This window comes from Lemur catta, chromosome 1 (genome assembly GCF_020740605.2).
Source record: "Lemur catta isolate mLemCat1 chromosome 1, mLemCat1.pri, whole genome shotgun sequence".
NCBI lineage: Eukaryota > Metazoa > Chordata > Mammalia > Primates > Lemuridae > Lemur > Lemur catta.
Window position 1 is genome coordinate 168,885,473 of NC_059128.1, and position 21,181 is coordinate 168,906,653.

At 35.6% G+C, this 21,181-nt stretch overlaps 1 protein-coding gene, 1 long non-coding RNA gene and 1 pseudogene across 7 annotated transcripts in view; 2 read left to right on the top strand and 1 right to left on the bottom strand.

Moving 5' to 3' along the window:
• The window catches only part of PPP2R3A (protein phosphatase 2 regulatory subunit B''alpha), a 156,373-nt gene that overhangs the window by 79,238 nt on the left and 55,954 nt on the right, over positions 1-21,181 (top strand). For all 5 annotated transcript variants that reach the window (XM_045539108.1, XM_045539107.1, XM_045539111.1 and 2 more), the window contains one exon: positions 16,843-16,917. In XM_045539108.1, coding sequence (XP_045395064.1) covers positions 16,843-16,917 — 75 coding nt within the window. The remainder of the gene's footprint in view (positions 1-16,842; positions 16,918-21,181) is intronic.
• The window catches only part of LOC123629340, a 71,031-nt gene that overhangs the window by 4,425 nt on the left and 45,425 nt on the right, over positions 1-21,181 (bottom strand). The gene's annotated exons all lie outside the window — the stretch shown is intronic.
• Positions 5,942-6,446, top strand: LOC123629324 (annotated as a pseudogene). Its single transcript, XR_006732020.1, has one exon. The product of XR_006732020.1 is annotated as a high mobility group nucleosome-binding domain-containing protein 3-like (transcript).

Genomic DNA, 21,181 nt, shown 5'->3' on the forward strand with positions numbered 1-21,181 from the left:
ATGTGCAGTGGCTCATGTCTGTAATCCCAGCATTTTGGGAGGCCAAGGCAGGAGGATTACCTGAGGCTGGGAGTTTGAGACCAGCCTGGGCAACACAGCAAGACCTCCATCTCTACAAAAAAATTAAAAATTAGCTGGTGGTGCACACCTATAGTCTTAGCTACTCAGAAGGCTAAAGCAGGAGTATCATTTGTGCCCAGGAGTTCAAGATTGCAGTGAGCTATGATTGCACCACTATACTCCAACCTGGGCTACAGAGGGAGACACTGTCTCTAAAAAGAAGAAAGAAAGAGAGAAAAGGAGAGAGGGAGGGAGGGAGGAAGGAAAGAAGGGAAGGAGGGAAAGAAAGAAAAGAAAGGAAGGAAGGAAGAAAAGGAAGGAAGGGAGAAAAGGAAGGAAGGAAGGAAGGAGAGAGAGAAAAAAAAGAAAAGAACGATTACAAAACTAAAGGATACAAGTCCTTTGGTTGAAAAGATCCAGAGTGCCAACTACAACGAATTTTTAAAAGACTCATTCATAAACATGTCTTTTTGAAGTTTTAGAAAATAGGGATGAAGAGAAGATACTAAAATATCTAGACAGGAAAACCAGGTCACCTTGACAGGAACAAGAATTAAGATGGTATTAGACTCTCACTGGCAACTCAGGGGAAATGGATTTGAACTTAGATTTCTGTATACTGCCAAGTTATCAAGATTAGAATATACACTCCACATCTTGCTTAGAAGCTCAGCAGGGTAAAAAAAAAAAAAAGGATTAGAATAAAGGTATTCCTGGACATTCACAGTCTCAGAAAATTTATCTTCTTTATAAGTTAATTCCTTATTTCTTAGGGAATTACTTGAGTATGTCCTGCAGCAAAATAAGTAAACCAGGAAAGCAATAAAGAGGAATGTATGAGATCCAGGACAATCCAAAGAAGCAATTACGATCAATCCCAGGATAATAACTGAAGAGCATCCAATCCAGAAGAGAGAAGAAGGTTGGTAGGATTTCTCAGGGCAGGTGTTCTCCATAAAGGGGGAGAAGGGAGGCAAGGAGCAACTCCATGCAATATAGTTATATTTAAGAATAAGGACACTGGAGGGTATAATATATCAAGTTTTTAAAAAATTAGAAACTCCATGAAAAATGTAAAAGAAACTTGTGATCTAAACACAAAGCAAACTAAAATATGGCATGATTATAAACAGCTGATGGAAAATTAGAAAAGAGTTTCTAATCTCAATGCCGAGAACATGCTCCTTTGAATGCCCCGAGGAACATGATGCTGGACACATAAGAAAGGAAATGCATTCCTTGTAGATTGCTTAAACTAGCATCTAACAGTATTTATATAGCCAAAATATCATAAAACATTTTAGTTTATAACATCTAAAATCACTCTATGGATAAACTATAGAAAACTTTATTATGATTACAGAACAGTATGTAAACAACCACGACAACATAGAAGTCAAATATTGCTAATAAAATGTGAAGGGGAAAGAGAGGGAGAAGAGAAAGTAGGATAGGGATGCTATTATCATCATACTATGTAAAGGAAAATCAAGGAACTAGATGTGTAAATACATCATTTGCAGTTTACAAAGATAACATAAGAACGAAAGAAACATCATAATCTCAAATATGGAGATAGAGGAGTGAAGTGGGACAGTATAAATGAGCTAAATCCTCATCTGTCCTAGCAAAGAATCAATTGATATTTTCTAAAGCTAATAAGGCAACAAAGAAATTGTAATATAATTTTAATTATGTTTTAATCAAATTTATGTTTAACTATAGAAGTAACGAGCAAAAGACCTTAAAGTATAAATTATTAGAAAGAAGTGTGGCTAAAGATGGATGGGGTAAGTTAGTAGAATGTTTCTTTCTTTTCTTTTTTTTTCAGAATATTATAGGGATACACACGTTTTGGTTACATAATTTGCTTTTGTACAGTTTGAGTCAAAGTTATAAGTATGCCCTTCACCAAGTTAGTGTGCATTGTACCTGTTAGGTGTGAATTTACTCATCCTCTCCTCTCCCCTCCCACCTACTTGATTTCCCTTGAGTTTTACTTCCCTATGTGCACCTAAGCATTGATCAATTACTTCCAGTTAAGTATTGAGTACATCTGGTGTTTGTTTTTCCATTTCTGTGATACTTCACTTTGAATAATGACCTCCAGTTTCATCCAGGTTATTACAAAAGATACTAGATCAGCATTTTTTCTTATGGCTGAGTAGTGCTCCATGTTACACATATACTACATTTTATTAATTCACTCATGTAGTAATGGGCACTTGAGTTGTTTCCACATCTTTGTGATTGTGAATTGTGCTGCTATAAACATTCACGTGCAAGTGTCTTTTTCTAAAATGTCTTTTTTACCTTTGGGTAAATACCTAGTAGTGGGATTGCTGGATCAAACGATAGGTCTACTTTTAGTTCTTTGAGGTATCTCCATACTACTTTCCATAGAGGTTGTACTAGTTTGCAGTCCCACATCAGTGTACAAGTTGTTTTCATACTTTTTTTGATAAAAGCCATTCTCACTGGAGTTAGGTGATATTTCATTGTGGTTTTGATTTGCATTTCCCTAATGATTAGAGACATTGAGCATTTTTTCATATATTTCTGGCCATTGAAAAGTTTCTGTTCATGTCCTTTGTCCACTTTTTAATGGGGTTGTTTGATTTTTTTCTTGCTGATTTGCTTGAATTCTTTGTAGATTCTGGTTATCAGCCCTTTATCGGATATATAGCATGCAAATGTTTTCTTCCATTCTGAAGGTTATTTATTTGCTCTATTGATTGTGTCCTTGGCTGTGCAGAAGCTTTTTAATTTGATCAGGTCCCATTTATTTATTTTTGTTGTTGCTGTGACTGCTTTTGGTGTCTTGTTCATAAATTCTTTGCTTAGGCCAATGTCTATAAGAGTTTTTCCAACATTTTCTTCTAGATTTCTTATAGTTTCATGCCTTAGGTTTAAGTCTGTTATCCATCATGAATTAATTTTTATGAGTAGTGAGAGGTGCAGATACTATTTCAGCCTTCTACATGTGACTATCCAATTCTCCTAGCACCATTTATTGAATAGAGATTCTTTACCCCAGTCTTTGTCTGCATTGTCTAAGATCAGATGGCAATATGAGAATGGATTCATATCTGGGTTCTCTGTTCTGATCCATAGATCTCTATCTCTGTTTTTGTGCCAGTACCATGCTGTTTTGGTTACTATAGCCTTGTAGCGTAGCTTCAAGTCTGGTAAAGTTATGCCTCCTGATTTGTTCTTATAATGTAAGGTTATATTAGCTATTTGGGGTCTTTTCTGGTTCCATATGAAGTATAGAAGTATTTTTTCTGGGTCTGCAAAAAAATAAAGTTGGTATTTTAATGGGGATTTCATTGAATCTGTAAATCACTTTGGGTAGTATAGACATTTTAACAATGTTGATTCTGCCCATCCTTGAGCATGATATGTTTTTCCATCTATTTACATCCTCTGCAGTTTCTTTCCTCAGTGTTTTGTAGTAATCCCTGTAGAGGACTTTCACCTCCTTAGTTAAATATATTACTAGGTATTTTCTTTTGTTTGTTGCTATTGTGAAAGGTAATGCATCTTTGATTTCATTCTCAGCTTGACTGTTATTGGTGTATATGAAAGCTACTGATTTGTATACATTGATTTTTGTAGCTGAGACTTTACTGAATTTATTTATCAATTCCAGGAGTCTCTTGGTTGAATCTTTGGGATCTTATAGATATAAGATTGTATCATCAGTAAAGAGCAATACTTTGACCTCTTCTTTCCCCCATTTGGATACCCTTGATTTCCTTCTTGTTTGATTGCTCTCCTAGGACTTCCAGCACTATGTTGAATAGAAGTGATGGTGGTGGGCAACCTTGTCTGGTTCCAGTTGTAAGTGGCAGTGCTTTCAATTTTTCCCCATTCAATATGATGTTGACTGGGGTTTGTCTTATATGGCTTTAATAATTTTGAGGTATGTCTCATTTATGCCTATTTTGCTAAGAGTTCTTATCATACAAGGGTGCTGAATTTTGTTGGATGCTTTTTCTGTGTCTATTGAAAGGATCATATCATCTTTCTTTGTGCTTCTATTTATGTGGTGAATTATATTTATAGACTTGTGTATGTTGAACCATCCTTGCATTTCTGGGATGAACCCCACTTGGTCATGGTAAATTGTTTTTTTGATGTGCAGTTGAATTCAGTTTGCTAAGATTTTATTGAGACTTTTTGCATCTGTGTTCGTAAGGGATATTGGCCTATAGTTTTCTTTTTTTGTTGTGTCTTTTTTTGGCTTTGGTATCAAGGTGATATTGGCTTCATAGAATGCGTTGGGAAGGATTCCTTCTTTCTCAATGTTATGAAATAATTTCTGCAGTATAGGTACCAGTTCTTTGTAAGTTTGGTAAAATCTGGGTGTGAGACCTTCTGGTCCAGAACTTTTTATCATTATAAGATTTTTTATTGCTGCTTCAACTTCAGTGCTTGATATTGGTTTGTTCAGGAGTTCTATTTCTTCCTGGTTGAATCTAGGAGGTTGTGTCCATTTCCTCCACATTTTCAAGTTTATGAGCATGGAGTTTTTTTAGCATTCAAAGATGATATTTTGTATTTCTGTGATATAGGTTGTGATTTCTCCTTTTTCATTTCAGATTGAGTTTATTAAAGTCCTTTCTTTTCTGCTTCTGGTTAATTTAGCAAGAGGCCTGTCGTTTTGTTTTTTTTGTTGTTTTTTTTTTTGTTTGTTTTTTTGAGACAGAGTCTTGCTCCATTGCCTGGGCTAGAGTGCCGTGGCATCAGCCTAGCTCACAGCAACCTCAAACTCCTGGGCTCAAGCCATCCTCCTGCCTCAGCCTCCCGAGCAGCTGGGACTACAGGCATGCACCACCATGCCCGGCTAATTTTTTTCTATATATATTTTTAGCTGTCCAGATCATTTCTTTCTATTTTTTTTAGTAGAGACAGGGTCTCGCTTTTGCTCAGGCTGGTCTCAAACTCCTGAGCTCAGGCGATCCTCCAGCTTTGGCCTCCTAGAGTGCTAGGATTACAGGCATGAGCTACCACGCCCGGCCGAGGCCTGTCAGTTTTGTTTATCTTTTCACAGAACCAACTTTTTGTTTCGTTAATCTTCTGTATAGTTCTTTTATTGTCAATTTCGTTTAGTTGTGCGCTGATCTTGGTTATTTCTTTTCTTGTACTGTGTTTAGGATGGATTTCCTCTTCCTTTTCTAGTTCCTTGAGACAATTCATTAGATTGTTTATTTGTGTTCTTTCTGTCTTTTGAATGTGGGCATTTAAGGCTGAGTTTTCCTCTCAGGACTGCTTTTGCTGTATCCCACAGAATTTGATAACTTGTGTCCCCATTATGATTTAGTTCAAATAATCTTTTGATTTCCATCTTTATCTCCACACAAATGGAAACCAAAAGTGAATAAGAGTAGCAAAATTTATTATATCAGATTTAAACAGAACTTAAGTCAAAAACAATTTTTAAAAGACAATGAAAGGCATGATATAATGATAAAGAGATCAATCCAGTAAAAGGATATAACAATTTTAAATATATATTCACCCAGCACTGAAGCACCCAGATTTACAAAGGACATATTACTAGATCTAAAGAGAGATATACTCCAATAGAGTAATAGTGGGGGACGTCAACGCCCAACTCTCAGCTTTAGACAGATCATCTAGAGAGAAAGTAAACAAAGAAGCATTGGATTTAAACTGGACTTTAAAGTAAATGGATCTAATAGACATTTACAGAACATTTTATCCAACAACTGCAAAATACTCATTCTTCTCATCAGCACATAGAACATTCTCCAGGGTAGACCGTATGTTAGGCCACAAAACAAATCTCAGCAAATTTTAAAAAATCAAAATCGGGCAGAAGCAGCATCCAGCAGTGGTGCCAGCAGTTCCCGCCTGTTGCTTAACTTTTTGCTGCACCGACATAGTCATTATGCCAAAGAGAAAGTCTCCAGAGAATACAGAGGGCAAAGATGGATCCAAAGTAACTAAACAGGAGCCCACAAGATGATCTGCCAGATTATCAGCAAAACCTGCTCCACCAAAACCCAAACCTAAACCAAGAAAAACATCTGCTAAGAAACAACCTAGAACAAAGCTTAACAGAGGTGCTAAAGGGAAGAAGGAGGAAAAGCAGGAAGCTGGAAAGGCAGGCACAGAAAACTGAATCTATAGATAACAAGGGAGAATGAATTGTCGTGAAAAATTGGGGTTGATTTTATGTATCTCTTGGGACAACTTTTAAAAGCTATTTTTACCAAGTATTTTGTAAATGCTAATTTTTTAGGACTCTACTAGTTGGCATAGAAATATATATAAAGATGGACGTTTTACCCTCTCATAGTCATGCTTTTTGGAAATTTCCATCATCCTCCAACAAAATAAATATCAATTTAATATTGGAAGCTGTGTGTAAAATTGATTCAGCATTCCATACACTTGCTTTAAAATTTTAGTCCTGTGCATACTGTGGTGTTTTTATTCTATATATTTGAATTTTTCATGCAGTTTTTCTAGAGCTATAATCAGTGGTGCTTTTGTATCTAGGTTTTATGTGGTTTTAAAGAAACATGGATATTTGTGGCCACCTGCTGACTATTTGTGGTTTAAAATAAAAGGTTTTCTTGTCTACAAAAAAAAAAAAATCATATTACGTATCTTCTCAGACCATAATGGAATAAAACTAGAAATCAATACCAAGAACTTTGGAAACTATACAAATACACAGAAATTAAACAACATGCTTCTGAAGTACCATTGGGTCAATGAAAAAATTAAGGTGGAAATCAAAAAATTTCCTGAAACAAATGAAAATGGAAACATCACATACCAAAACCTGTGGGATACAGCAAAAGCAGTGCTAAGAAGGAACTTTATAGCAACAAATACCTACATGAAAAAAGTAGAAGGATTTCAAATAAATAATATAACAATGCACCTCAAGAAACAAGAAAAGCAAGAACAAACCAAAAATTAGCAGAAGAAAAGAAATAATAAAGATCAGAGCAGACTTAGAATAGAGACTTAAAAAAATCAGCAAAACAAAAAATTGGTTCCTCAAAAGTATAAAATTGATAAACTACTAGCTAGATCAACCAAGGGAAAAAAAGACCCAAATAAACAAAATTAGAAATGAAAAAGGAAACATTACAACTGATACGACAGAAACACAAAAGACCATCAGAGACCATTATCAACAACTATACACTAACAAACTGGAAAACCTAGAGGAAATGGATTAATTGCTGGAAACATACAACCTACCAAGATTGAATCAGGAAGAAATACAAAACCTGAACAGACCCAATAATGAGTAATGAGATTAAATCAGTAATAAAAAGTCTCCAAACAAAGAAAAGCTCAGGACGAGATGGATTCACTGCCAAATTCTACCAAACGTATAAAGAACTAATACCAGTCCTCTTCAAACTATTCCCAAAAATTGAAGAGGGGAGAATTTTCCCTAACTCATTCTATGAGGCCAGTATTACCCTGATACCAAAACCAGACAGACACACAATAAAAAAAGAAATTATAGGCCACTATTCCTGATAAACATAGATGCAAAAATCCTCAACAAAATACTAGAAAACTGAATCCAACAGAACACTGAAATATAATACACCATGATCAAGTGGGATTTTTACCAGGGATATGAGAATGGTTCAGTGTACACAGATCAATAAATGTGAAACATGACATCAACAGAATGAAGGACAAAAATCATATTGTCATTTCAATAGATGTAGAAAAAGCATCTTATAAAATTCAATACTCTTTCATAATAAAAACCCTCAGCAAACTAGGCATAGAAGGAACATACCTCAATACAATAAAGGCCCAGACAAATTCACAGCTAATATCATACCAAATGGAAAAAAGTTGAAAGCCTTTCCTCTAAGAACAGGAACAAGACAAAGTGCCCATTCTCACCACTTGTATTCAGCTAGTACTAGAAATCCTAGCCAGACCAGTCAGGCAAGAGAAAGAAATAAAAAACATCCAAATTGAAAAAGATAAAGTCAAATTGTCCTTCTTTGCAGATGACATGATATTATATTTAGAAAACCCCAAAAAACTCCACCAAACAAACTCCTAGAACTGATAAACAAATTCAGTAATGTTATAGGATACAAAATCAACATACAGAAATCAGTCGCATTTCTATACCAATAATGAAATAGCCAAAAAAGAAATCAAGAAGGCAATCTCAGCTGGGCATGATGGCTCATGCCTGTAATCCTAGCAGTTTAGGAGGCTGAGGTGGGAGGATCACTTGAGGCCAGGAGTTTGAGACCAGCCTGAGCAAGAGCAGGACCTTGTCTCTATGAAAAATAAAGAAAATTAGCCAGGCTTCATGGCATGTATCTGTAGTCCCAGCTACTTGGGAGGCTGAGGCAGGAAGATTGCTCAAACCCAGGAGTTTGAGGTTGTAGTGAGCTACAGTGACATCAGTGTACTCTAGCCCAAGCAAGAGAGCAAGATCCTGTCTCAAAAAAAAAAAAAGGCAATCCCATGTACAATAGCTACCAAAAAATGAGACACTTAGGAATAACTTTAACCGAGAAGGTAAAAGATTTCTACAAGGAAAACTATAAAACACTGGTGAAAGGAACTGAAGAGGACACAAAAAAATGGAAAGACACCCAATGCTCATGGATCAAGAGAATTAATATTGCTAAAATGACTATACTGCCCAAACTGATCTACAGATTCAGTGTAATACCTATCAAAATACCAGTGTAACTTTTCACAGAAATAGAAAAATCAATCCTTAAATTTATATGGAACCAAAAAAGGACCCAAGTAGCCAAAGCAATCTTGAGCAAAAAGAACAAAGCTGGAGGCCTCACATTACCTGACTTCAAAACATATTACAAGGCAATAATAACGAAAACAGCACGGTGCTGGTATAAAAATAGAGACATAGACCAATGCAACAGAACAGAGAGCCCACATGTAAAACCATCTACCTACAGCCACTGATCTTCAACAAAGCAGACAACAACATACACTGGGGAAAAGAAGCCCTATTCAATAAAAGATCATGGGAAAATTGAATAGCCCCATGCAGAAGAATGAAACAGAACCCTTGTCTCTCACCACTTACAAAAATTAATTCAAGATGGACAACAGATTTAAATGTAAGGCATGAAACCATAAAAATTCTAGAAAAAAATGTAGGAAAAACTCTCGTAGATACCAGCTTAGGCAGAGAATTTATGACTGAGACCCTAATGGCAATTACAGCAACAACAAAAATAAGTAAATGGGGTTTGATTAAACTAAAAAGCTTCTGTACAGCTAAGGAAATAGTCAACAGAGCAAACAGAACTTACAGAATGGGAGAAAATATTCATAAACTGTATATCCAATAAAGAGCTAATATCCAGAATCTACAAAGAACTCAAATCAGTAAGAAAAAAAGAAACAACCTCATTAAAAAATGGACAAAAGACATGAGCAGAAGCATTTCAAAAGAAGATAGACAAATGGCCAACAAATAAATGAAAAAATGCTCAACATCACTAATCATCAAGTAAATACAACTTAAAACTACAATGAGGTATCACCTTAACGTTGTTAGAATGGCTTTTATTAAAAAGTCCAAAACCATAGATGCAGAGAGAAAGGAATGCTTATACACTGTTGGTGGGACTGCAAATTATTACAATCTCTATGGAAAACAGTACGGAGATTCCTCAAAGAACTAAAAGTAGACCCATTCTTCTAAGTGAAGTATCATAAGAATGGAAAAACAAGCACCATCGAATTGGTACTAATTGATCAACACTTATGTGCACATATGGAAGTAACATTCATTGGGTGTCAGGCAGCTGGGAGGTGAGAGGAGGAGATAGGTATAGTTACACCTAATGGGTGCAGTGTGCACTGTCTGGGGCATGAGTACTCTTGTAGCTCTGACTTGGGTGGTGCAAAGGCAATATATGTAATGTAAACATTGGTACCCCTGTAATATTCTGAAATAAAAATGATTAATTAAAAAAAAAAAACAGAAGTAGGCCTACCATTCAATCCAGCAATCCTACCAGTAGGTATCTTCCCAAAGGAAAAGAAGTCATTTTATCACATTTTATCAAAAAGACACCTGCACTCGAATGTTTATTGCAGCACAATTCACAATTGCAAACATGTGGAATCAACCCAAGTGCCCATCAATTCATGAATGGATAAAGAAAATGTGGTATATATACACCATGGAGTACTACTCGGCCACAAAACAGTGAATTAACGTCTCTTGCAGCAATTTGAATGAAACTGGAGACCATTATCCTAAGTGAAGTATCTCAAGAATGGAAAAACAAACACCACATGTACCCTCTAATAATTTGGGACTAATTGATGGGCACACATGGTCACAAAAATAAGTAAAAATCATTGGAAATCAAGAAGGGGGTAAGAGAGGGGTAAAAACCTACTTAACAGGTACAATGAACACTATTTGGATGATGGGCACACAGCTCTGACTAAAGAATTATAAAAGCTATCCATGTAACAAAAAATTTGTAGCCCCCTAATATTTTAAAATTTAAAAAAAAAGACAAAAAAGAGAAAGAAAAAAAAGAAAAGAATCTAATCTCCAAACTACGTAGCTACATATTTTATGATTTCAACTCTGCAACATTCTGGAAAAGGCAAAACTATGGAGACAGTAAAAAGATGAGTGGTTGACAGGGGTTATCAGGGAAGGAAGGATGAATAAGCAAAGCACAGAGAAATTTTAAGGCAGTGAAACTACTCCGTGATGCCATAATGGTGGGTACGCATCGGTATACATCTATCAAACCCACAGAGTGTACAACACCACGAGTGAACCCTAATGTCAACTATAGACTTTGGATAATGATGTGTCAATGTGTTTTCAATTATAACTAATGTACCACTCTAGTGGGGGATATTGATAATGAGGGAAACTATGCTTGTGTGGGCAGAGCATATATTAAAAGTTGCTGTACCATCCACTCTCTGTACCAAGTCTATTTTTTAAAAAAGGAAAAGCAAGAAAAAAAGAAAAATTTCAGAGTATGTATAACATTGTGACTATAGTTAATAACAGTGCAAAATAAATAAAGAGATGTGTATAAACTTTTTTCAAAGGAAGACATACAGATGGCCAACAGATGTATGAAAAAATGGTCAAGGCCAGGCGCGGTGGCTCACGCCTGTAATCCTAGCACTCTGGGAGGCCGAGGTGGGTGGATTGCTCAAGATCAGGAGTTCGAGACCAGCCTGAGCAAGAGCGAGACCCCATCCTTACTAAAAATAGAAAGAAATTATATGGCCAACTAAAAATCTATATAGGAAAAATTAGCCGGGCATAGTGGCGCATGCCTGTAGTCCCAGCTACTCGGGAGGCTGAGGCAATAGGATCGCTTAAGCCGAGGAGTCTGAGGTTGCTGTGAGCTAGGCTGACGCCACGGCACTCATTCTAGCCTGGGCAACAAAGCGAGACTCTGTCTCAAAAAAAAAAAAAGAAAAAAAAATGGTCAACATCACCTATCATCAGGGAAACCACAGTGAGATATCATCTTACTCCAGTTAGAATGGCTATTACCAAAAAGACAAAAAATAACAAATGTTGACAAGGATATGGAGAAAGGAAACTCCTCTGCATTGTAGGTGGGAATGTAAATTATTAGTACAGCCACTATGGAAAACAGTTTGGAGATTTCTCTAAAAACTAAAAATAGATCTACTATATGATCTAGCCATCCCCGTATTGGGTATTTATTTATCCAAAGAAAAAGAAATCAGTATATCAAAGGGATACCTATACTCCCATGTTTATTGTGGCACTATTCACAATATCAAAGATATAGAATCATCTTAAATTCCCATCAACAGATGAATGGATAAATATATCCATATTTTTATGGATATATATAGATCTATATGTATATCTATATATCTTATATCTGTATATGTACATATACGTAAGATATATGTATATATACATGATAGAATACTATTTGGCCATAAAAAAGAATGTAATGTCATTTGCAGCAACATGGATGGAATTGGAGGTCATTATGTTAAGTGAAAAAAGACAAATATCAGATGTTCTCACTCACATGAGGGAGCTAAAAAAGGAAATCACATGGAGGTAAAGAGTGGCATGATTGCCAGAGACCAGGAAGAATGTATGGATGGGAGGGGGGGTCAAGAGAGGTCCATTAATGGGTACAAATATACAGTTAGATAGAAGGAATAAGTTCTAACATTTGATAGCAGAGTAGGGTGACAATAGTTTACAACAATGTATTGTATTTTTCAAAACAGCTGGAAGAAAAGACCTGAAATGTACCCAACACATAGAAATAATAAATATTCAGGTAATGGATACTCTAAATACCCTGACTTGATCATTACACATTCTATGTAGGTAACAAAACTTCACATGTACCCATAGATAAGTACAAATATAATGTATAAGAAATTAAAATTCATAATAAATGGCCCAAGAAACCAGAAAAAATATGTTGAGAATAAAAAAAAGATGGGTAAAGATCATTGGTGAGCTGTGGGACAACTTCAAGCAGCTTAACATACATATAGATGGAAGGAAGGGTGTTTTATAACAAAGAATTTTTCAAGTCTTTGTCCCAGGTTCTTAGGACAGAGCTTTTAAACCCTTGGAATTTCCTAAATGATCGGAATGTCTTCATTTTCCATGGTGGGCCCTGGATAATTTCAGGATGGGGACTTGCCATGCCAGAAAGGCCAACCATGTGACTGAAGTTGGGGCTTTTAGCCAGGTGATACGACCTCAACTCCTTCAAGGGGAGGGGGCCTAGAGATTGAATTCAGTAACTTGGCCAATGATTCAATCGATTATGCCTACATGATAAAACACCAATAAAAACTCTGAATGCTGAAGCTCAATTGAGCTTCCCTGGTTAGTGATATACAACAATGTGCTAGAAGGATGAAGCGTCGTGAGAAAACAACCTAAGCATCATTTGACAGGTAAACAGATAAAAACAATACATTATGTATATACAATGGAATATTATTCAGCCTTAAAAAAAGGAAATCCTGTTATATGCTATAACATGTATGAATCTTAAGGACATGGAAAGGGAAATAAACAAGTCACAAAAAGGTGACTATATATTTCCGATTATGTGAGGTATCTAAAGTAGTCAAACAGAAAAATACACGGTGGTTGTTAGAGACTGGGGGAGGACTAAGTTGTTTGGTGGATATAGAGTTTTGGTCATGCAGGATGGAGTGAGGGGTTCTGGGGATCTGTTGCACAATAGTGTACATGTGGTTAACAGTATTGTTAACAGTACTGTACTATTGGAAATTGTTGGGAGGGTGAATTTTATGTGCTTTTTCTGCCACAATAAAAAGAAAAGAAAGCTGAGTGGTTATATTATTATCAGACAAAGTAGTATTTAGAGCAAATGATATTACTAGGGAATAATAAAGGGATCAGTTCATCAAGAGGACATAACAGTTCTAAATGTTTATGTACCTAATAATAGACCTTCAAAGTGCATGAAGCAAAATTTGATAGAACTGCAAGGATAAATACACAATTATAGATGTCCATACACTGCTCTTAATACTGAAAATAACACACAGAAAATCAATAAGGATATAGAACACTTGAACAACACTTCAACCAACCTGAACTAATTGCCATTTATATTACACTTAACCCATCAACTTTCCTTTCTCGTGTACACAGAATATTTACCAAGATAGACCATATTCAGAGCCATAAAATAAACCTCAATAAATTTAAAAATATTCAAGTCATATGAAGTTTATTCCCTCGCCACAGTGGAATTAAATTAGAAATCATAACAGATCTTTGAAAAATTCCCAAATATTTGGTAACTAAATAACTCTTCCAAATAACCCATTGGTCGGAGAAGAAATCAAAAGGAAAATTAGGAAATATTTTGTATTGAATGAAAATGAAAGCATATCAACATTTTTAGGATGCTACTAAAGCTGTATTTAAGAAAGGAGTTTAGCAAAGTTATAGAGTATGTGATCAATATACAAAAATCAATTGTCTTTCTATATACTAGCAACAAGTAATTGGAAATTAAAAAAACAATATCATTTATCATATCACCCAAAAATATGAAATACTTAGAGATGAATCTGACAGAAGATGTGTAAGCCCTATATGCTGAAAACTTCAAAACATTTCTGAGAGAAATAAGATTTCTATAAATGGAGAGATATATCATGTTTATGGGTGGGAAGACTTGATATTGTAAAGATGTCAGTTCTACAATAAATTTGATACTTAGAACCATAGGAATGTTTCATATGCTCTCCTTCTAAGAAATAATTGAAGTCAACCAGTATGTGTGGGAATGAAATCCAAAACAGAATGTTAACAGTAACAAATGTGAACCACATTGAAGAGGATGGAGGAAGAAAGGGAAAGAACTAGGCTAAGTAACTTTGGAAAACAGTATTTAACTGTATATTGTAAGACTAAAGACAAAAAGAGCTATACACAAATACTGTACTCTAGTAAATTTATCACTTGTATATGTGTTAGCAGTTCCGTTACTATAATAGGATTGAACAAATAGGTGAATATATTGCAGATAATGAGAGCCCAATTTCTCATGGTTAGTAAAAGAAGTTGCAAAGGAAAGGAGAAAAGCTAGAATGAACCTTGTGGTGTTAGATTGGAATCAGTTATCTCTATGATGACATAGTTTTTAATATATATACAGCCAGATTTAGAAAAAATATAGATATGTGTATGTGCATGGATTAGTACACATACATCTATTTCCTAGATCTGCCTTCTAAAATGGTCTAGTACTAATGGGCACATGTCACATATAGATTTGGTTTCTAAATACCATTCTCCAATAAAAGTAACCAGGGCTTCTTGGAGTAAAGGTTGATATCAGGCCTGGGGCAAGGAAAATACAAGATAAACCTGGACCATCTTATGATACCAGAAAATATGGAAGTGCCCTCAAAAGGACACAAGGGCATGTCAAGAGGACACAGGAACCGACCTGAAGGAGGTCCTAATAGCCAAAGCTAGATCAGTTTGAGCAAAAAAGTAAATAATGATAGTATACCATGATAACCCATATAATAAATATCTATGAGTCTGTACTGATATAAATTGAACAAATATATGGGAGAGAAGGGACAGCTCACCCTGATAGAAGAATTCCAATTAATAAATGTAGACAGAATGGGGGAAATACAAAGTCACCATTAGATAAACACTAGAACACAAATGTTGCAGTCACGATCCACCAATAGATGCTAAGAATCAGTGGGCAAAAGTTTGAGAAGAAATAGGATATTGGCATAGTCCCCAAGTGTCTCCCCCATGATATTTATTAGTTATTAAGGGAAAATAGTTAACTTTACGGTGGAGTACACAGTAGACACCACTTGAACCAAGTGTAATCAAAGGTAACATCAACAGATACAAGACGTATTGATAGCACATACCCCCTGTATTACGTATGCACTGAAAAGGACACAACGTCACTTCTGTCATATTCCTTCCTGCCAAAAATGTGTAGCCTTAGTCTAATTATGAAAAAACATCAGACAAAACCAAATTGAGAGACATCCTATAGAATAACTGACCAGAACTCATTAAAAGCATCAAAATCATGAAAGACAAGGAAAGACTGAGGAACTGCCACAGATTGGTGGAGAACAGTGAGACGCAAAAACTAAATGCAGTGTAGGATCCTGGAACAGAAAAAGACATTGAGGAAAAACTGGTGAGATTTGAATAAGGTCTGTAGTTTAGTATTGTATCAATGTTCATTTTCTGATTTTTACGATTATACAATAGTTTGTGAGTTGTTACCATTATGGGAAGCTGGGAGAGAGGCATAGGAAATTTCTCTACAATATTTTTTGTGAATCTAAAATTATTTCCAAATAAAAACTTAAAGAAATAGTAAGGTCTACTGGTTTGAGACTATATATTGGTAGTTATGTATAGCTAATTGCTCTGAAGAAACGAAGAAAAGAGATATAACTGATGTCTATCCATTGATGACTAGCCAGTATTAATAGGTTCTATCTATACTGGCATTGCTGCTTCCTCTGGTTATTAAATAAACCGTAATTACCTCTGATAGTTTCCCTAGACTCATTCAAAGTGCTTTAAAAATCTGATTAGAAAATAAAAACAGTATTTTAGGGTTTTAATATTCTAGCAGTCTTCAGTAAGAACAAGATACAAGATTTAAAAATGAATAAAATCCTAAATTGAAAATGGTTTTGTCCACACAGTTATTATGACAAAAACTGATGGACATTAGCTGGCTCACACAACTTAACTTAGGCAGATTTCAAACTACTTGGCTACATGTGCTGTTTTTTTCAAAAATTTCTCATGTTTCTAGAAAGTTAAGAAAAACACTCATTCTCATGGGCTTATGTCTGTCACATCTTTTCTGTATAAATATCACTTAGCAACCTCTACCAAGATCTGTGGGATGAATTTCCCTGACATACTTTGATGTGTTAGAATTATAACTGCATACTTCTAAGACATTTGAGTCACAAATCATCAAATATAGCTAAATTAAAATTTTAACTTTATTAAAGTATACTATACAAACAGAAAAACACACGTGTATGTTTGTAATAAAACTTGAATTTAATAAAGTATTAATTTTAAGTGCATTGTTCAATATTATAAAATAGCAAGGTTGCTCAACTGGTAATGTATTATACATGAGGTAAAAAATTCTGTAGGCATAATTGTTGGATGTTTGTTAATTTAGTTTTGGTTTTGATCTTTTTCAGGATGTGGTGGATACACACCCTGGTCTTACGTTCCTGAAAGATGCTCCAGAATTCCACTCCCGCTACATCACCACGGTAAGCTTAGTCCTCTTTTTTCTTAATATAACTCTGTAAGTCACCTTTTTATCACTATCTGGTGTCCAGGATTTCAGATATTTATACAAAAGGTAACATGGGCTATAATAACTATTTTTAAGTGAAAGGAAGGTGAATAAAATTGAATTATTTATATCTATTTCCCTTCTTATTTATGCCCAAAGGGGGTCTCTTGTATACAAAATTAAAGTAATATACTCATTCTGTCTGGCCTTATGAGGTATACCTTTTGCTTTGTTATGAATCTTGATAGCCACTTGATCTTTAGTATTTCCAAATAAGACTGAAAAGAATTTTTGACAGCCTGTCCCAGAAAAAATGTGTCTCTAGTTCTTCAAGGTTAGAACTAGAAATGATAATGAGAAATAGCTTGTGTGTAATCAGAAAGTAAATCATGTAAGCATTTAAAGTAACGTAATCGCAATCCCCTGTTTTGTGAGGTGCTCACAGTTCCTGTTTCTCAGGCACAGACTCACTTGGTCAGTCACAGGCAGGGCATGAATTATGAGTGAGAGCACACAGGCCTGCAGTGTACAGTGTAGCTAGCTCCCAGATTATCTTTGGGGACATTCCACCGACAAGCCCCAGGGCCATTTATAGACGCACTCAAGGGAGAAGGCCCTTGCCCCTAACTCAGATCCCTCAGCTAACCAGGGCAGTCTCCTTTGAAGACCACCATCTCATTCTTTGGGTACAGTTTGTTGGGATATGTTAGGTTCTGCTGAGCTACAAAATACTTTCCAACTACAGAAGTCCCTCCTGTAGGGACTTCATTCTTTGCTTTTACATTGGCTTTCTTCTGTTAGTGTTAAACTTTGTAAGATTTTATCTGAGCCAGAAGGTATCACTGTCATCTCAGACTATCTCATAAATTATTTTTGCCTGTTAGCCGCAACACTGTACTTACTAAATTACCTCCACCACAATCTGGCCGATCACCTTCATTTGTCATTTGGATTACTTCTAATTGGTCTCCCTGTTAGCACCCTCATTGCCCTATAGTCTGGTTTCCATAAGGCAAACTGAGTTATCCTTTAAAAATATAAGTCAGATCATATCACTCCTCTGCTCAAACCCTCCAAATAGTTTCCCATCTTCCTCAGAATAAAAACTGAAGTCCTTGCCCAGACTCACTGTAATCCTCCCATACCCTCATAATCCCTGCTGTCTGATCTTCTCTCCTCCTTCCCCCCTGCTTACTCTGCTTAAGACACATAAGCAGACCAGATCTATTGTGCCTCAGGTGCTTTGTTCTTCCTCTTTCTTTTGCCTGCAGGGCTTTTCCTATAGATTTCCACACTGTTGCTCCCTTACTTCATCCAGATATCTGCTCAGACATTCCCTTATTAGTGAGGCCTTCCCTGATCACGTTCTGCCTTCATTATCCTTCTTTGCCCCTTGTCTCCTCCGCCTACACTCTCTATTCCTTTGTCCTGCTTTATTTTCCTTCTTAACTCCTATCATCTGATATTTAGATTTTATTTGTTTATTATCCATCTCCTTCTCTCAATATAAATTCCATGAGACCAGTGTCTTTGGCTGCATATCCCCAGTACCTAGAATAGTGCCTGGCACATGTTAGACACACAGTAAATATGTACTGAGTCAATACATGAAATTATTCATGCTTAAGAATTTTGTATTAGCTCTGGCTGCAATTCCAAAGAATTATTGGGTTCTGATTATTGACTGTTCTGTAAACTCAGGCATATTAACAGCATAATTTAGAATCTTAAGAGTTGGAAAAGATCTTAGAAATAATCTAGTCCAACCTTCTACCAATTCAGAAAATGCTCTCTATAGAGGAACTTTTTAATTTATTTGTAGAGATGTTAAAGAACAAAAGAGTAGAGTAGAGATAAATTTTCTTTCTGTATACTTTTTAGTTTGGTATTTCTTGAAGTACCTGGACCTATGATGGTCTGTGGTCATCCAGCTAGTAGTCCCCAAGAAGTTTTATGATTTCAGAGTGAAAGCCATGAAACCATTTTGTTCACATATAATTCACATTTTTGAAGAAATTCTATCATGTTAATAATCACTGAACAAGGTCAGGCACGGTGGCTCACGCCTGTAATCCCAGCACTTTGGGAGGCCAAGAGTTCAAGACCACTGGGCAACATAGCAAGATCCCATCTCTACAAATAAATAAATTAGCTGGGTGTGGTCTTGCACACCTTTAGTCCTAGGTACTCAGGAGGCTGAGGCGGGAGGATTGCTTGGCCCCAGGAATTCGAGGTTACAGTAGTGTGATTGTGCCACTGCACTCCAGCAGCCTGGGTGACAGAGCAAAGCCTTGTCTCTAAAATAAATAAATAAATAAATACATTTATTTGTATTTATGTTGAACAAAAAGAACTACACTGGTCAATTAACAGAATATAGTTAATTATCTCTATTATCATATTTTCATGGCATTTGTATATTATTGTTTACATTTGTTAAATTTACACTTTGTTGTTATTATGCTGCTTTATCCTCAGTTCACAGTTGTATTATGCTGCTTTATCCTCAGTTCTATTACTCAGAAGTAGTCATTAAAGTGTAAAATACTTGTGATGAAATAATAATAATATGACACCTCAAAATAGCATAAGACTAAAGACTAAAGAGGCCTAATTAGGAACACAGAATGTGAATCTGTCTTTATTGAGATAAGTGAATAACTGCTGTCATGATAATCTTATACTACCACCAAAAAATGAAAAGTGAAAATAAAAAGTTTAACAACAAATATCTGGAAATAGAATTTTATCAGACTGCTTATCTGTTCTCCCCAGTGCCTTTTCTGTTACAAAACTTGGTCAAATAATGTCCAAGTTACATTGCAAATCATTGAAACCTTTGCATTATTTCATAGTACAGTGAGTTTTTCTAGAACAAATACAAAATAAGACCAACTAATATGAAATTAATTTGTTAGGAGGTGTGAAAGTAACTAGAAAGGCATCATTCTCTACCCTGCTGTTGGCAAAAATGTAATATCACACTTTTTCTGAGAAACTTACAAAGATCAGCCTCAGAATTAACGACAAATATTTCAGAAAAAGCAAAATCATTTTCTCATGTGACCCCATTGAATGTTATATAATCTCAGTGGCATACAGGGTAGAAGAACAATTACTATAATATGATTAGATGCTAGAGTTATTCAGTTATTTCAGTTTGTAGTTGAAAGAAACCACTGACACAAAGTGTGACCCAAATATTAGCTTATATGTGATATATATATGATGAAGAAAAATTGGACTTTTATTTTCTATTTATCATTGAAAACCTATGTTATAGGAAGACTAGTTAATTATCTTGTCAGCTATTTTTAGACTGGAAAGACAGAGCACCAGCTATGTATACTGTAAAGAAGAACATCACTACCCAAATAAGAGACTGCACCTAAAAGTCAGTCCATATTCTTTTTTATTTCCCCAGAGAGTTAGCAGTTAAGAAATAAGCCTGTGGTACTGAATGAAAATGAAAATTAGAAATACCAGCAAATTGTACCCGTTGAGTTTGCAGTTTTACATGCTGTGCAGAGATTGCCAGTGAATAAAAAAGGCTCTGCTTATCCAAACTGACATATGCTGACTTTTGAGGAAAGAAGTCCTCACTTGAGTTTTTAAAATAAGTGATGAGATTTAAAATACTTCTTTATGACACTGGTGCTGGCAGTAAAGATACTTCTGTGGCTTGCTCAGATGGTGTCTTAGTCATATATTCAGTATCATGTTTGGCCTGAATCCCATCACTTCAGGCTGAAATGCCAGGATTTTAATTGTTGAGGACAAGGTACTGATACTTCCTAAGATGACTAAGCTGTGGTGAAGACTGCTTATCACTAAGAGCTTATTAACTCTTCCCCCTTGAAAACTTTTCTTTTTGACAGAGAATGAAATCATTTTTATTTAAAGTCCAACTTCTAAACAGACCTTGAAGAAATACTTTTCAGAGCCATGTTAACTAAAGAGTGGATTAGAAATCCATTCACTCCTCCCTGCCAAGTGGCAGAGCCAGGTTTACAACATTTGAGTATGTTTTTCTGCAGTCATGTCATCTATAGTGAGAAATTCTTTGTAATTTCTGTCTGCATTTAATTTGCTTATCAAAAGCTACACGACAGAGCCACCAAACGCTTACTTCCATTCCTGGTGTCCTATATTTGTGAATTAGAGGCTTCCAGTTCCACAGATAAAAAGAAGAAAGGAAACTGGCTCATGATTCAACCTATCAAGTTGACTAGAGATCG